Here is a 17044-nt window from a genome sequence, read left to right on the forward strand (position 1 = left end):
CACTCTTAACCTGCACTAAGAAGCACATCCCTAGACAAAGAAATGTTATCTATTTGTCAACAATGTCATGTGGTAGAATATCTTAGGACATGTATCGTAATTTTCAATGCATTTTTGTTTCAATACAGCAGATGTTCATTGAGCAATACTGTTGGGGTAGGCCCAATAAAAGAGACAGAAATACAGCATGAGAAGGCTTTAGCAGCCAGTAACTCAAAAAGCTCTGCCTGTTGATCAGGTTTATAAGCTCTCCTAACCTGCAACAACTGCTGCTACCAAAGCCGTAAGATTTACAGAACATAGGCTCTTTTGAACAGATACAGGCATAACCCTGCAAACTACAGTCATGTTAATTGATGAGGATAGTAGAAAAGTTAATCTGACAAGTAAAAATAAGCATAAATTAGTCTATAATTCAGAATGATGTGGCACTCCTCTAATTTAGAAAGGTAAGCATGCATTAAAATCTCAGGTTTTGTCAATATTATTTGGATAGTGCTTTGCATAGAAAAGTGATATACTAATGCAAGGAACTTATTACAAATGCTAATGTTCCAAATTAAATGAATTGATTCTATGTTTAAATACCCTTTATAGTGCTGCAATTCTAATCAAACACACAGAAATGGAAAATGGTTCATACAAAGCTCACAGGATCCTCTGGACAACTGTGGGATAAGTGGGTTCATGGTGTGCTGGGTGAAGAACTGGCTGAAGGGCAGAGCTCAAAGGGTTGTAGTGAATGGGGCTACATCTGGCTGGTGACCGGTCACCAGCAGTGTTCCTCAGGGTTCAATTCTAGAGCCAGTTCTCTTCAATATATTTATCAATGGTCTGGATGCAGGAGCTTAATGCACCATTAGCAACTTTGATCAGGATATCAATCTGGGAGGTGCTGTTGACTCTCTTGAGGGACAAGGGGCCTTGCAGAGAGATCTAGATAGATTAGAGCATTGGGCTGTGATTAATGGGATGAAATTTAAGATGACCAAATGCCAGATCCTGCACCTAGGACAGAGTAACACCGGGCACAAGTATAAATTGGGAGAGGAGTGGCTGGATGTGCTGGTCGACAGCAGGTGAGTCAGCAGTGTGCCCTGGCAGCCAAGAGGGCCAATTGCATCCTGGGGTGCATCAAACACAGCATAATCAGCCAGTCAAAAGAGGTGACTATCCCACTGTATTCAGCGTTGGTGCACCCTGAGTACTATGTGCAGTTTCAGGCCTCACAATTTAAGAAGGATGTGAAGGTCCTTGAATGCATCCAGAGGAGGGCAACAAAGCTGGTGAAAGGGCTGGAAGGCACATCCTCTGAGGAGCGGCTGAGGACTTTGAGCTTGTCTAGTTTGGAGAAAAGTAGGCTGAGGGGCAACCTCATTGCTCTCTCCAGCTTCCCAAGGAGGGGAAGTGGAGAGGGAGGCACTGATCTCTTCTCCCTGAGATCCAGTGATAGGACACATGGGAATGGTTCAAAGCTGTGCCAGGGGAGGTTTAGACTGGACATTAGGAAGCATTTCTTTACCAAGAGGGTGGTCAAACACTGGAACAGGCTTCCTAGAGAGGTGGTCGATGTCCCAAGTCTGTTGGTGTTTAAGAGGCATTTGGACAGTGCCCTTAATAACATGCTTTAACTTGGTCAGCCCCAAATTGGTCAGGCAGCTGTAGGTCCCTTCTAACTAAAATAGTCTAGTCTATTCAATATATACATTTTGAAAATTATTGAACTGTTATTCCTCTCTTTGAATACTTCAGATACTAATCACACATGTGATGAATGCAGTAATGAACTGCATTTAATGATCTTAAAAAATATAGCGCTCTATCTTTTGCTATGGAAATGCAAAGCAAAATTTCTGGCATTTTCAATGGAAACAGAAAATTGAGAAAGAGTAATACAACAAACAATGTCAGTCAAGAATTAAACATAGTATAGTACCTGCAAGGTGGGATCCGCTGATTTGTATGGGGGTCACATTTTGGTACTAAGATTGTACAGGCAAAAAACATAAGGTACTTGTAGCAGTTGGTCTGGACCAAGGCTGGGAAAAGAGAAGACTCCCAGCTGATAGAGGCTTCCTTCTGTGTCCTGTGGCCCAGGTAGTTTGGGTAATAAGTATAATTGTAAGGCAAGTTCATACAGAGTTCCAGAGTAATTGGTTCACACTGACCTTTCACAGAAAGAAAGCAAAAAAAGAAACACAAATGTTGTGAGATTAAAGGAAATATAGAAAAAAATAATTACAGAAGTATTTAACAAACTTATCAATCAGGGGATTTCCTCTCAGGCTTGAGAAACTACAAGTTTCAGAGCTCAAGACCCCATATGAGCCTATTCATGCCAGTAAAGAAAGGTGGGTTTGACCTCTGCCTACCTAATAACCTATTCAGAGACTTATATTCCCCTACCAATATGCATTAACTTCCTGAGTAACATCTTAACTTTAACATGGTACAATAAACCATTCTTTAAAAACAGATTTATCCTTTCCAAATCAAGTTTCTAATGATTTTCAAGAGCTCCTGTACCATACAGCAGCACACTTCCTACTGGTGTACTATGCTACCATAACACACCTCATACTAGCAGGGCAAATGTCAAAATTAAGACAACTGGGATCATAGGATACTTTGGGTAGAAAGGGATATAAGGAGGTCTCTAGTCCAATGTCCTCCCCAAAGCTTGGTCAGCTCTGAGGACTGATCAGGTTTCTCAAGGCTTTATTCAGTCAGGTCTTGAAAAATATTTAATGACAGAGACTGCACAATTTCTCTGCATAGAAAACTGAAGGCAGGATTTTTTTTCTATTTTATTTTTTGAATCCCAAGACCTGAAGGAAGAATGGGGACAATTAGCTTATATTGCACAAACACTGAGCAAGAGACAGTCTACATGCTAATAATTTCATTCAGATAAGACATAATTGATAGTAAAGAGAACGATGAGCAAGAGCAAAATAAATGCAACAGTCACAAGTCCATATGATTACACAGACTATAGTTATATACAAAAACCATCCAGCTTTTAATTTTTTTAAATTGATCTGAAAGAGTACTTTGGATTTAAAAAATTGTTCAGTTTATGTATTTCTTCCCGAATTGGTAGTCAGAAATATTTATGTTTTAATTTTCCACCACAACAGAAAAAAACAGACAGAATTTCACTTCAGACTGAAAGTCAGCTATTTATTTAGCACTGAGACCAATGTGGAATTTTAAAATTTTATTTACTTTCAAAATATGAGAAAATTTTCCATGAAAAAGTGTACTATTCGAAAGTAATTTGTTATCAAAAGACTGCATGTATTTGCTTATTCTGGAAGCAAACTTATCTTAACATGATTAATATTCTCTGTCAGCCAGTTGCTAGTGTGTGGCAGCACAATGTGGCAACTGTGTGATCCTATAGCTGGATCTTTGAGAGGAAGTTGAAAGAAGATCCAACAGTCAATTATTCAGCTGATGAGCAGAACTGGACAGTCTTTCTTGGACTGGCACTCCCTGTTAGAACTTCTTTTAGTATCTACCTCTAATCTGAGGATCATGAGGTTTATTTTATATAGTTTTCCTCTCTGCTAAATCCTTGCATACTGCCAATATTGAACTATTTCTGTTGTCTCAAACCACTTAGCTGCAGCTTTGGGGTATATGAGGTTCAAAGACTTCAACAAACCTCCTCACATTACTGCCATTTTCTTCATGATGAACTCTCCCTTGTCCTCTCACACTTCAGCCCCAGATGCCCAGATCAGTTTGTCTTTTGATTTTTCCCCAGTAAGCATCTTTTCTTGATGTGCTGTGTTGTGTTTGTGTGTGGCAGGGTTTCTGTAGTGGGGGAGGGGGCTACAGAGCTGGCGGCTGCAGAGGTGACTCCTGTGAGAAGTTTCTAGAAGCTCCCCTAGCTCCAAGTCGGACCAGACTCTGGCCAAGGGCAAGCCCTTTAGGGATGGTGGCCACACCTCTGTGATAACATATTTAGGAAGGGGAACCTGAGAGGAGGAGGAGTTGTGAGGGAAATACCTATGCAAACACCGAGGTCAGTGGAAGAAAGGAGGAGGAGGTGTGCCAGAGCAGAGACTCCCTGCAGCCCATGGTGGGAGGGCAGGCTGCCCCCCTGACACCTATGGAGGTCACTGGCGGAGCAGATCTCCACCTGCAGCCCAGGGAGGACCCCACGCTGGAGCAGGTGGCTGTGCCTGAAGAAGGCTGGGACTCTGAGGGAAGCCTGCACTGGAGCAGTCTGTTGCTGGGAGGACTGCAGCCCATGGGAGGGACCCACGCTGGAGCAGTTCGTGAAGAGCTGCAGCCCATGGGAAGGACTCACATTGGAGAAGTTTGTGGAGGACTGGGTCCCATGAGAGGAACCCCACACTGGAACAGGAGGGAGTGTGAGGAGTCCTCCCCCTGAGGAGGAAGGAGCGGCAGAAACAACAGGTGATGAACTGACCACAACCCCCCATTCCCTGCCCCTTATGCCTCTCAGGGGAACAAGGTAGAGAAATTGGGAGTGAAGCTGAGCACAGGAAGAAGGGAGGGGTGGGGGGGAAGGTGTTTTTAAGGCGTGGTTGTATTTCTCACTGTCCTGCTCTGTTTGATGGGTAAATTAAGTGGTGGTGGTGGTGTTCAAATTAAATTGATATTCTTCTTTTCTTCATCAATGAAGTCTGTCATTTGACCATGGCTATAATTGGTGAGTCATCCCTCCCTGTCCTTGTCTCAATCCCTGAACCTTTTGTTTTATCTTCTCCTCCCCATTCCTAAGGGCGAAGGAGTGAACGAGCGGCTGCCTAGTGCTCAGCTGCCCTTTGAGCTTAAACCATGATATGTGTACAGAATATTGTACGTTCATCAGTATTTCATGATAAAACTCGAGTAAATGAACACAAAAGTACATGCAATGTTTTAAGTGTTTGTGTAACATAACATTATTCAAGCACAGTACTACAGAACAGTAGAAATGCACATATATCATTCTCTCTTTTGTTATGCCTCATATTTATAAGGGTTTAGATGAATTTAGAAGAAAATCTAGTTTACTGAAATGCCCCTGTAGAATAGCTCTTTGCATGTTTTCAATATGATTACAATTTTCACACTATGTTTAGAAAATTTCTCTCACATTATGTGGAAAAGTGTCATGCTAGGTTTGAAAAGAGTAACTTTGATTCTCACACCCAATTCCCTACAATCCACAAGCAGAGGAACAAACAGAACATACACTCCAGGGGAACATCTGACTGAATTTAAGTAACCCAAATGTTAATCTTTCCTTCTCATGACTGTCCTACAGTTTAAGAGATCTTGCTACTCCCTTATTTATAGTATATGTAAGTACAACCTAATGAGTGGGGAACAAGGTATAGAATTCATTGCATCTTTTATCCTAAATCAAAAAAAACCCCAAACAGATTATACCTGGATTTAATATCTTCATGTATTTATTATTAACTTGCTCTACCTACTATATAGGAATTAGTTTCAAACATAGTAACAGGAGTGAATGGGATATTTCACAGAATAATAGAATGGCTAAGGTTGGAAGGGACCTCTGGAGGTCATCTGATCCAACTCTCCTGCTCAAGCAGGGCCACCTAGAGCCGGTTGTGCAGAACCATGCCCAGACAGCTTTTGACTGTCTCCAAAGACAGAGGCTCCACAACCTCTCTGGGCAACCTGTGTTCAGTAACCCATGCAGTAAAAAAAGTGTTTCCTTATGTTCAGACGGAACCTCCTGTGTTTCAATTTGTCCCAACTGCCTCTGGTCCTGTCACTGAGCACTGAAATAGCCTGGCTCTGTCTTCTTTACAGTCTCCCTTCAGGTATTTGTTCTGTTACCCTAAATATGTTGTAATTGCATTATAATGTCAGCCTAAACTGATCAGACATTATTATCACACATAGAGAACGTCCATCATGTTCAGTTTTGCAAAAAGTAGCCTATGCTTTGGAATTTTCCAACCAAAGAGTTATTTGGGCCAGAAAATACCGCTTTGTCAAAACTGACATTTTTCATGGGAATCCTCATCTCTTATCAAAGATGAAAGAACTCTCATCAAAATATGAACAGCGAAAATAACATGAAAAGACGACAACAGTACTTCCAGATGTTAGGCAAGAAAAATCTCTCCCAAATTCTCTTGCTGTTTCATTGTCTATAAACAATTAAATATTCACTGGACCAGAAAAGGAGAAAGAGAGATGATCCAGAAGTCTAATTCAGATTATGTGTTACTCCTGTTGAGAATTATAGACTGTTGCCCATAATATGATGAGGAAACATCTTCACTAACAAGCTCTTGGGTTTGTCATGACATGGAATAGGAACTTTGTTTTAGAACTCAAATATCATGTCAAAAAATGTTTTTCACTATCTAACATAGTCCTAGCCACTCAAACATTTTCCAAAATTGCTGTCCATACATACAATGGGAAACAAAAATCTGCATTAATCATGAAAAGATTTTGGACCACAGGACAAACTGCTTTGGACCACAGTAAGTCTCATACTGATTCATCCACAAGGAAGATGAATCCAAGAAAGAAAGTATACTTTCAGCACTCTCTCATTGTGAGGAAGACTGAATTGCAGTCACACTACTTGGAAGACTGTCATTGCCTTTTACAGGACTGTTGTCATTGTTTATGAAAGGCAATTTGCTTGAGAGAGAACTGCTCCCTGAGTATACATGAACCAGAGGCTGCTGTGGAAATTTACATATTTTCCTACTTGTTGGATAAGGCTGCTGCTGGTGCCTTGTATGACAGCCCAATAGAAAACCTTATGCATGACTGGTGACTGCACAGCTATCAGCTGTGAAACCAATGTTGATCCTGTCACAATATATCAGATTCACTTTATGTGCTCTTTACTAAGCAGTTTAAGTTATAATTACTTAAAAATAAATAAAATTACAAAATAATGTCTTTTTTTGACCTGAGTAAATATAAAGTTGCTACGATGTTAAACATATAAAACAGAGTTTAGTGTAATGCCTGTTAAGTTTTGGAGGCATTAAGAGTAAAGAAGCTTTGAAACAGCAGATAAAAATATAGAAGCCCCCATTCCTGGGTAAACTGCAGTTTTGTGGCAAAGTTGGTAATGCTCAAATAAAAAGGCCAAATCTTCAAATGGAGAAACTGAGAAGCAACACCTGTTCTCAGAGGCACAGACTGCTGAAGATGCTGCTTCTCCTGCAGGCAGAGAGATCTGGGACTAAACATCCTTCACTTCCATGAGACTTCAGCCCACAGAGAATCAATCTCATCATACACATTTAAACTTGTGACTAGCTAGAGTGGAGTTATACAATTCAGTAATTATATCTCAATGAATACTCATGTATTCTGATCTTAAAACATGAGGAAAATATGACCTTCAAATCTCACCAAAGACAAGAAAAGATTACTTGAAGAACTGTTTGCTTTGGAGATGTCAGATATCTACCACTCCAAGGGATTTCAGCAGGAACTGCAGATGTGGTCAATAACCAAAGTAATTTGATCTGTTGTGATATCTCATGTTTGATTTCTACTTGATTAGAGTGTATCCCAAGATATATTGCTTCCTTTTCACTAGGAGGGGACAACCTCTCATGGGAGATAATATCTGACCATGAATTGCAAGACACAGAGAAGAAAATTACTAAGATAATTCAATAAAGATATCTGAGATTTCAACCAAAATAAATATCTGAATTATTTTAAAACTTTAAATTCTGTTAAAAGGTTTTTTAAAAATTAAGTGGATTGTTACTAGTTTTGTGTTATATGGATACCTTCCTTCCCATTTCATAACATTTTCTAAATATTTCTTGATGTGATTGTTTGGTTCACAACAGCCAAGTAAAACCCCAACACCTACTAGTTATGGTTATGGATATGATTTAGAGGATAGATCTACGCAAGTGATGTACATAACAGGTATCTGCTGCAGACCACCTTAGCGAAAAGAGAAGGTAGATGAACCCTTCTTCAGAGAGCTGGAAGATGCCTCATGATTGCAGGCCCTGGTACTTGTGAGAGTTTTAATCATGCTGATATCTGCTTTAAGGACAGCAAGTCGGTCTTAAAGGAGAGACTCCTCAGTGCACAGGAGAAGTCCATTCCAATGCAAAGCAGGTCAAGCAAGAGTGGCATAAGGCCACCTTGGCTGAACACATATCTCCTGACCAAGCTCAAACACAAAGATAAAATATCCAGAAGAGGGGATAGACCACTTAAGTGGGACATAGAGACATTTCCTAAGCATACAAGAATGGAGTTAGAAAAGCCAAAGCTCAACTAGAGTTGAACTACTGAGCAATGTAAAGAGCAAGAAGGACACCTCTTGTAAGTACACTGACAGCGGAAGGAAATATAAGAAAAATGTGGGTCTGCTTCCTATTGGGGCAGGAGAACTAGTGACCAGGGACACAGAAAAGACCAAAGTACTCAATGTCTTTTCTGACTCAGTTTCCACTGAGGAATGTCATTGGAAGGCTGCTTTATATCATCTTCAAAACGTCATGGCAACCCTGGCACCTGATGACTGGAAAAAAGGCGAACATCGCATCCATCTTCAGGAAGGGCAAGAAGGATCCAGCGGACTAGTCAGTCTATCCACAGTCCCCAGGAAGATTATGGACCAGTTTCTTCTGGAAGACATGTCCACACATGAAGAAAAAAAAGGTGAGTGGGAACAGCCAACATAGATTTATCATGGGAAAATCATGCCTGATGAATCTGACTCTTGCCTCTGACAAGATGACTGGCTATCATCCCCTTTTATTCAGCACTGGCACATATCTGGAGTATTGTGTCCTGTTTTTTGGCTCCCCAACTCATGAAAGACATCAACATACTGGAATGAGGTAAGTGGAGGGCCACCAAGCAGGTTAGGAGACTGGTTCACATGACCTACAGGCAAAAGTTGGGAAAAGAGGGTTCGTTCAGCCATCAGAAAAGAAGGCTAAGGGGAGATCTTATTGCTGTTAACGATTACTTAATGGGAAGGTGTACAGCAGACAGAGCCAGACTCTTAGAAGTGCACAGGGATAGGAGAGGCAAAAGACACAAGTTGTAACACAAACAATCCCAGTTATATATATGGAAAAAAGGTTTTTACCATGAGAGTGGCCTAACACTGGAACAGGTCTCCCAGAAAGACTGTGGAATCTCTGTCCTTGGAGGTGCTCAAAACACAGCTGCACAAGGTCATGGACCACATAACTTAATTGGCACTGCTTTGATCATAGACTAGTTGACCAAAGGTGTCAACTAATTTCCTTCTAATGCTAATCATAGTGCTTATGATTGTCCCTTTTCAAAGAGTTAGAAGCACTGATAGAAGCACTCATAAAATATATATGTGCAAGTATCTTATATCTTTACTTCAGCAGCATCTAAAGGCCCCAGCATGAATGGTGCCTGTCTCAAACAAACACTGTGGACTTTGGACTAGTTGACCTTCCCAAACCCATTCCAACCTAAATGTAATAACATTATATAAACAAGCTACTGTATAGCACCAAACAATACCTTGCAGAGGTAACTTCTCGGCACAAAACAATTATAGGATATGTCTACACATTTATATATAAGTGAAGGCAAGCCTGCTCATGCGCCAAGGTGACATATCACCAAGTTTTAATTAAGTCTGAATATTTCTGAATACAGTTCTGCCCCAGTTTCCACCCTAGCCAAATAGACTTCTTCTGAGTTCACAGTGCTGCATTGCACAAGTGAGAGTGCTACTCAGAAGCAAGTGTACGATGATTAAAGGAGGCTTGCATGGAGTAGTATAGGACAGGACACAGAAATGAAGACACGCAGTGTTGAAGACCCTGATCCTCTACAATATGTATTGGTCAGAAGAATAACTAGTTTTGCCAGTTTGAATATCAAAATTATTCCTTTACAAAAGGGCTAAAAGTTTTCCAGACTCCTAAACACAATACCATGTTTTCTTATATTTTGATGTAGGGAGTGGCGTTCGGAAGATCTCGCGATGTACGGAAGGAATAGCTGTAGCCCTCCCTTGTTACGAGGTAAGGTGATGGATAGGCTTGTAATGTTAAGGGCACACCCACGAAGGAGGTACTTGGTGAACGTAGATAGGTGAGATACACAGTTTAATAAACGGACATTTTGTATCCATCATATTGGTGTTTGTACTGATGTCCCCGTGAAGGTCTTAACCTCCTGCAGCATTAGTCTGTGATCTGAGCGCCACTGATATGTGGATTGGCAGGTTTAATGAGGCAGGCTAATTGCGGTGTTGCAGTATTAGTCTCTGCGACCTGAGCGCCACTGACACGTGGAGAGGCAGGTTCAAAGAGGCAGAGCTAACTGCAACATTTTGAAAATAAACAAGTAGCTTCTGCTTTACATTTACACTATGTTGTAATGACTGAATGTCATTAAATGTTAAGAAAAAGTGCAACTGTAAACACACATTAAGAACGTATCAAAAATTCACAGAAGGAAAAGTATCTCACTCCCAAATGTTATGAGTATCTCTTAGTACATCAATAATCAAGAGTTATGATGAAACTTTTGTTTCAACTTTGCCCTTTTCAACACTTAATTACACATGTGCATAGATAGCATTAAAGTATTACTTACTGTGTCCTACCCTGCATCCTCATTATACTCTAAAACACCCTAAAACAGTGACAGTATGAAGCATGTAACCTACTTACTGCAGTTTGTCTGGCTGTTTCTCATCTCACAGAGAGAAGTTCCACAGGGATCAGGACAGGAAGTACACCTCTGGTCTCCCTCCTGACAGAGGGTTTGACCTGACGAAAATAGAAATTTACTCTTCTAATTATTTACCAGACTAATAAAAATGACTGGAGTGTAGTGATGAGAAAATACAGAGGTTACATTACAATTAAGTATTTCCTTTACATAGTTGAATAAGTACCCTACAGCATTTCAAGTGCAGTAAGGAAGTGCTGTAAGGAAGACAAGTGTGCAGCACTGTCCAGATGTCACTCTTCTTTACCCCTATGTTTAATATAAGAATTTATATCACAGTTTCTGAATGAGAGGTATGGATCTCTGAAAACCATTTACCATGATCCTCTGACAGAGTATGAAAAGTCATGTGAATCGGATTTCAAAGGGAACAATAGGTCCTAGCTGAAAGAGAACACCCTCTGGGAATTATTCTTTAGTGCCATTCAGTTGATCTGCTTTTCATTTTATGATTGTTTTGGTGGACAATAAAAACCATCCTGAAGAAACGTTGTCAGAGCTGAAGTTTTATTGTCCCTCTTTAGCTGGTTAAAAACCAAACAACAACAAGAAACCCAAAAAGGCTATGGTCCTATGGAATTCAGAATAACTAAAACCAGCACTTCATCAAAAAGTTTCTGAGCACATTTCCTGGGTAGTTAGTTTCTCTGACAAATCCCTGGACTTCTCTCTGTCTCATAGCAGTGATAGCTCCTTTCCAAACCATTAAACTCTCTCTTCCATATGACTTTTGCAAAATCAGTCATTTAATTTACTATTCTCTACACAGAGACTGAACCATTTGGATTTTATCAGGTCATCCTGTTTAAAATGGTTTATTGCAACTATTTCTTAGTATTTGTATTGTATTACTGTCCGTGAACATTAATCATTCAGTCATGGCATCCTTATATTGGGCATATAGAAGATGCTGAAGAAATATCTTGTTTCAATGACCTTGACAACAACCTTGTCCAAAAGAACTCGTGATGTAGTCACTTCTATTCATAATTATGTGAATTTACTTCCCTTCATATGTATTAGATATTGAAGCAATGGAGGTATTTTCTTTTGCTACAGCAATTGACAGTCTTATTTTACAGGTGCATCTGACTGCAAAATGGAACTTGAAAGGCAGAGAAAACCTCTTGACTTCTAAAGCTACCACAAATCTTTACATTAAAATTCATTTTTAAAATTTGCTCTAACTCCTTATCCCACAGCAGAATTGTTTCTCAACTCTTTAAAAATCCCTGTGCTGCAGTGTAGATTCTTTTGATCCTGGCACAGTCAGTGCTGAACTTCCATAAACACATGCTACCCTGTCTTTTGAAGGGATCACAGAACCAGTTGTGAATACATCTATATTAGATTTCTATTGTCACAAAATGAATGACAGCATTAATGTTAATAGATGCCATACCTTAAATTTCCTTAAGGTATGTAATGAAGGAGATCATTTTTCTCATTCAGATATAGATGAAGCAATGGTCATTTGTAACGCCTATATGTATATACTTGTACTATTACACAAGGTCCCTGTATCCTTATATAGGCAAGTGGCAAGTCGCTACATATTGACCTCAAATTTCTATGCTGATTGCACATATTTACTGCATTTGTAACAAAACAAATATTCCAGATCACTTCAGTCCTAACTTCACTGCTTCTCATAGGCATATCCAAATTGTTTGATTTGTAGAACAGAGAAGTCTTTGTATTAAGTGTATGTCCTATTACATTTTCTGTGGTTGCTGAAATACATAAGAAATACAAAAGAAAGTTACAAACAAGAATTCTGCCTTGCTTTTACATAAACTTTCCAAGGAACTAAAGAGGAATAATCCAAATGAAATCCAAATTTTACCTATGTATCCGCATACAAATTTCAGACAGACAGGATATGGTTGCATAAAGGAAGACTTTTGCTCTACATAATATTGCAAAATATTCGACAGAGTTTTTTGCAAACTTTCATATTTAAAAGCTTTGTAGTCTAATGTTAAGCAGAAAAATCTTTTAGCATATAGGGAGATCACTGACTGCATAATTATCACCCCATCTTACTCCTCTGCATTTAGCATCCTTGGAATCTGTATCTGTTCATCTTACCAAAAAAGATTTTTAACCATTTCTTCAAACATTCACAGAAGCAAAAAGCAATGAAAACAAAACACACCACTGACTTGTAGCCCAGATCACGCATCGACATTTTCAGTTAAATTATCTCAAGAAACTGCCTGTTTTGCTTTTCTTTCATACAATCCATCATGGAACAGTTTTTAAGCAGCTACATTCTCATATATTTTCCCTCAGTCACACTAAATCATTAGTTTACTCACAAAACATCCTTTCTCTGAATCCCAAGTCGTGATGAAAAAAGGACCTTAATGAGGAAATTCCTCCTCAAACAACACCAATCCTTGTGATAGTTGCTTCTAATTGCTACAGATAATGTGAACGTGTATTAATTTATTTCAATTAACAGTTGATACTGTCAGATAACCAAATACTATGCTAAACATCACCTCCATTTCTTCAACTTTTTATATTTTTAAGGACTTATAAAACTCTGCTTACAACTTCCTGTGCGAAAGCAGACAAAAACCAGCCTTTGCAAGTGTTATTTGAAAGGCAAAGAAAGTAAATTTGTCAGACAGCTTTACCTAAAGGCACTTCAGAACAAAGCAGTCAGCGTTAGGTTCAGTAAGAAGAGTAAAATGAGGGATATCCTTACTTTCACTGCAGTTTTCTTCATCACTTCCATCTTTACAGTCATTATCTCCATCACACTGGAATGCACTAGGAATGCACTGCCCATTTCTGCACTCTACTAGGCCCTGACTATGACATGCTAGAGAGAAAAAAAAGACAATATTCTGATCAATTTAGGTTAATGAAGATCTCAATTATTTTTTAGCATCACCTTGAAGTTATTTTAGGAGGAGCTAATAACACTGCTTAGCACTGAAGGTCACTAGACATTTTTCATTACATGTAGGCTATGTTTCCAATAGCCTACAGCTGTGCTGATCTTTAACTACAGGGACTGAAACTATATATTTCAGGTATTAGCAACAGGCTGAGATGAAGGTTGTTTTTCCAAGAAGAAAAACCCATCATTTTTACTCATATAAAAATTATTACCTTTTCTTTGATTATTTACTTACATTCCTTTATTTAGATTCAATTCTTAAATTTCAGGGGAAATTGTAGAAGAATGATTGCAAGGTCAAGCACTGAATGGCAGCAAGAATCAAAGCGGCATAAGCATATGTCTTATGAGAAACTTAATCCCATTAAAACACGTGCTAGTTCCCCAATACTTGATTTTGCAATTTCCTAGTATAGTTGTTTTGCAGATATACACCACCATCATTAGAGCAAATAGAAGTCCAAACTCTGACAAGGTGTGATAGGTCACATAAAGACACATCAGAAAGCTGTCACAAACTCAGAATGCCTACAGTGTAAGAGGTTATATACATTCATTCCTCTTTAATGGCAACATTACAATTAAGAAAAAGCTAATTCTCTAATTAACAAGAAGCTGAAACACAAGACAATGCTGATACTTCTCAAGGTCAACAAATGTTTAATTTGCTGCATCTGTCTACCAAAAGGGACATTTGTCAAGTGCGAACTTCTGAAATCAAATAAGCTTATACTTTTGCCCTACAAGTAATAAGTAACTATGCTACTTATCTTACAGTTTGGTTTTTATGTTAAAGAAAGAAAAACTAATTTAGAGATTAAGGAAACTTACAGCAATTGATTTCATCTGATTTGTCTATACAGTCATGGTCACCATCACATACCCAATCAGCTGTTATACATCTCCCATCTCCACATTGATGATGTGTCACTGGATTACAATCTAAATAAAATGCAAATGTGAGAACAAAAAAAAGGAGGATAAATTACCATTTAATTTATATTATTGATCAATTGTTCTATGCCTATAAGCTAATCATTCTTACTAATGAGCCATTTTGCAATAGTAAATTACAATAAGAGATTTTCTGTACCTGCAGATTTTTTTGCAGATGGTAGTTACAGATTTTCTGAATTCTATTGCCTATATAGATAATGATGCACTCATTCCTTCTCTCAGATGTACAATTGTTTCCATTTGCAAATAAACAAGTTTCTAAGATTTGTTAAGCAGATTAAAAGATCCTCTGGCTTCCCATCTGATGGAATGATTTTCAGTTAGCCAACATTTTCAGTTGTCATCAATGAAAATCATTCCCTATGTTTATCTTTTTACTAAGAAGTAAAAAAATTTAAAATAAAATGTTTCTTAACTGCCATATTTGGCACTTAATCAGAAACTATGGTTTTTTTGCATACACTCAGAATTTTCCTTAATGATCTACAAAGAAAGCATTACAATCCTGATCTCACTCTTTCTATCCAAATGCTTTCACAAATAAAGAAAAGCATTCTGTTGAGCAGGATGACTTTACACCACAATAAATAGGGAGCACAGACAAAATGCAGTCTGCCAAACTTGCCGTGAAACCCATTTATAGCCTGTACAAAAAGTTAGATCTTAGATTTTACATAGAAAAAACGATCTCAAGACAGGAATGGTAGGATTCAAATTAATGTTTTAAAAAGTCTTTAATCAAAGACGGTTTATTAAAAAAACCCACAAAACAACCAAAATGACAAAAAGTAGTGAAAAATCTTAGCATATGTTTAATTTGCAGAAAAAATATAAAGCAAATCTCAGAAAAAAATTATGTCTTAATTTTTATTTTTGAAATTTTCTGTGCTTTTTCTTAGAGAAGCGAAAGAAAATAAGTAAGAATATTTTAACTTTTAAAGAATTATTTTAGAGTACTTCATTTTTTTCCAGGTGTAGTTCCAGGACCAAAAGTTAGAAAAAATAAGGCTTTCAAAGTTTTCCAATATTTACATGTGAAGATTATTCTTTTTTATGGCAAAACTTCATGTTTTTCCTACGACAGTTAAGTGTAGGTAGAAACACAAATATAAGGAGGCAGAACATACAAAGTTGATTGAAAACAGAATTTGAAAGAAACAGAATTTGATCATCTAAACATAGTTCAATATAAACCTTACATAAAAACAGTTCAGCTATAAACCAGCTGGCATCACCAGTGTGTATCTTCTTATGGTTTGCTTTAATCTCAGTTAAATTCAGCCAAGTTATCAAGAAAGCAATCATAACATCTTGAATTAGTTTAAACCACATTGGAAATCAGAGTATTTCTTCAAAACACCACTATCTTCAAAATTTGGATTAGCCCAGATCTCTCCTTCAAACCTTTTCAAACTGCATATAGAACTTGTGAGCTGTTTTTACTTTGCCCAGAAAGAATAACAGCAGGGCATATTACTTGTTTAGTAGTTTAAGGAAAAAGATTGCTGGTTTAGGCAATAGTGCTATCTTAAAGACTTTAGAAAAGCATAAAACTTTCATTTACCACAGTTTTGTTCATCGCTAAGGTCTCCACAGTCATCATATCCATCACAAACAAAGGTATAATTTAGGCATTTCCCCGTGTTGCAACGAAATACATCATCACTGCAGTCTACAAAACAAATTTTTGTAAAATGTTAACATGACATTAGAACATTCAAATAAACTATGAACACTGGAATGTATTGACTAAAACAAGATTAGCTAAAGATACCCTACAATTTATAGGTCTGCATTAATACTCAATGTGTACCAGTTTATTAGAATCTAATACGGAAGAAAAAGAAAAATCAAAAGCAATTTTTAGACGTTCCTACCAATTGTTTTTTTTGATCAAGACCATGAGGAGAAAGTGCTCTGGTTACACATATGGACCAAAATGTTTAATTAATTTATACACAAAAAGTTCTCGAAAAAAGTTGTGGGTTTCATCGGCTAGATTACTTGAGAACCTGATGTGGCTGTTAGGTGGAGCTGAAGCTTCTAACAGCAAAGTCAAGATCCCCAAACACTGGTTTTGGGCCCACCTTTGATCTTACAGTGGTTTCAAATGAGCTTTATGTTTTATGCAGTTTTGAGCCCACAATTTGGCCTGATGCCATCTCATCAAGGAATTCTTAGCACTGTCAGCCCTACGTGGGTTTAGCCTTTCTTTCCATGGCTGAGGCCTTCAGTAAAGCCCTGATAAATATTCTCTAAGAATATCCAAAATGCTTGAATAATATCAGGTTCAATAAAAACATGGAATCTACATTGTAATTAGGTAAGGGGGGAGAAGAGAAAATAAGGTTAGTGGTGCCTGGTCCCATTAATAACTTTTGATTAAAAACACAGTTGGAAAGTGGGTGACCTAGTTTCACTGCCTTCCTCTAGGCT

At 38.2% G+C, this 17044-nt stretch overlaps 1 protein-coding gene across 6 annotated transcripts in view; it reads right to left on the bottom strand.

Moving 5' to 3' along the window:
• Positions 1–17044, bottom strand: part of CORIN (corin, serine peptidase) — a 173940-nt gene that overhangs the window by 38262 nt on the left and 118634 nt on the right. For 5 of the 6 annotated variants that reach the window (XM_074866112.1, XM_074866113.1, XM_074866114.1 and 2 more), the window contains exons 7-11: positions 16173–16280; positions 14483–14593; positions 13454–13570; positions 10677–10775; positions 1937–2168 (exon numbers count right to left, since the gene is read on the bottom strand). In XM_074866112.1, the coding sequence (XP_074722213.1) occupies positions 1937–2168; positions 10677–10775; positions 13454–13570; positions 14483–14593; positions 16173–16280 (667 nt within the window). The remainder of the gene's footprint in view (positions 1–1936; positions 2169–10676; positions 10776–13453; positions 13571–14482; positions 14594–16172; positions 16281–17044) is intronic. The other variant, XM_074866115.1, reaches the window with a different exon arrangement.

This window comes from Strix uralensis, chromosome 4 (assembly GCF_047716275.1).
Source record: "Strix uralensis isolate ZFMK-TIS-50842 chromosome 4, bStrUra1, whole genome shotgun sequence".
NCBI classification, from domain to species: Eukaryota; Metazoa; Chordata; class Aves; order Strigiformes; family Strigidae; genus Strix; species Strix uralensis.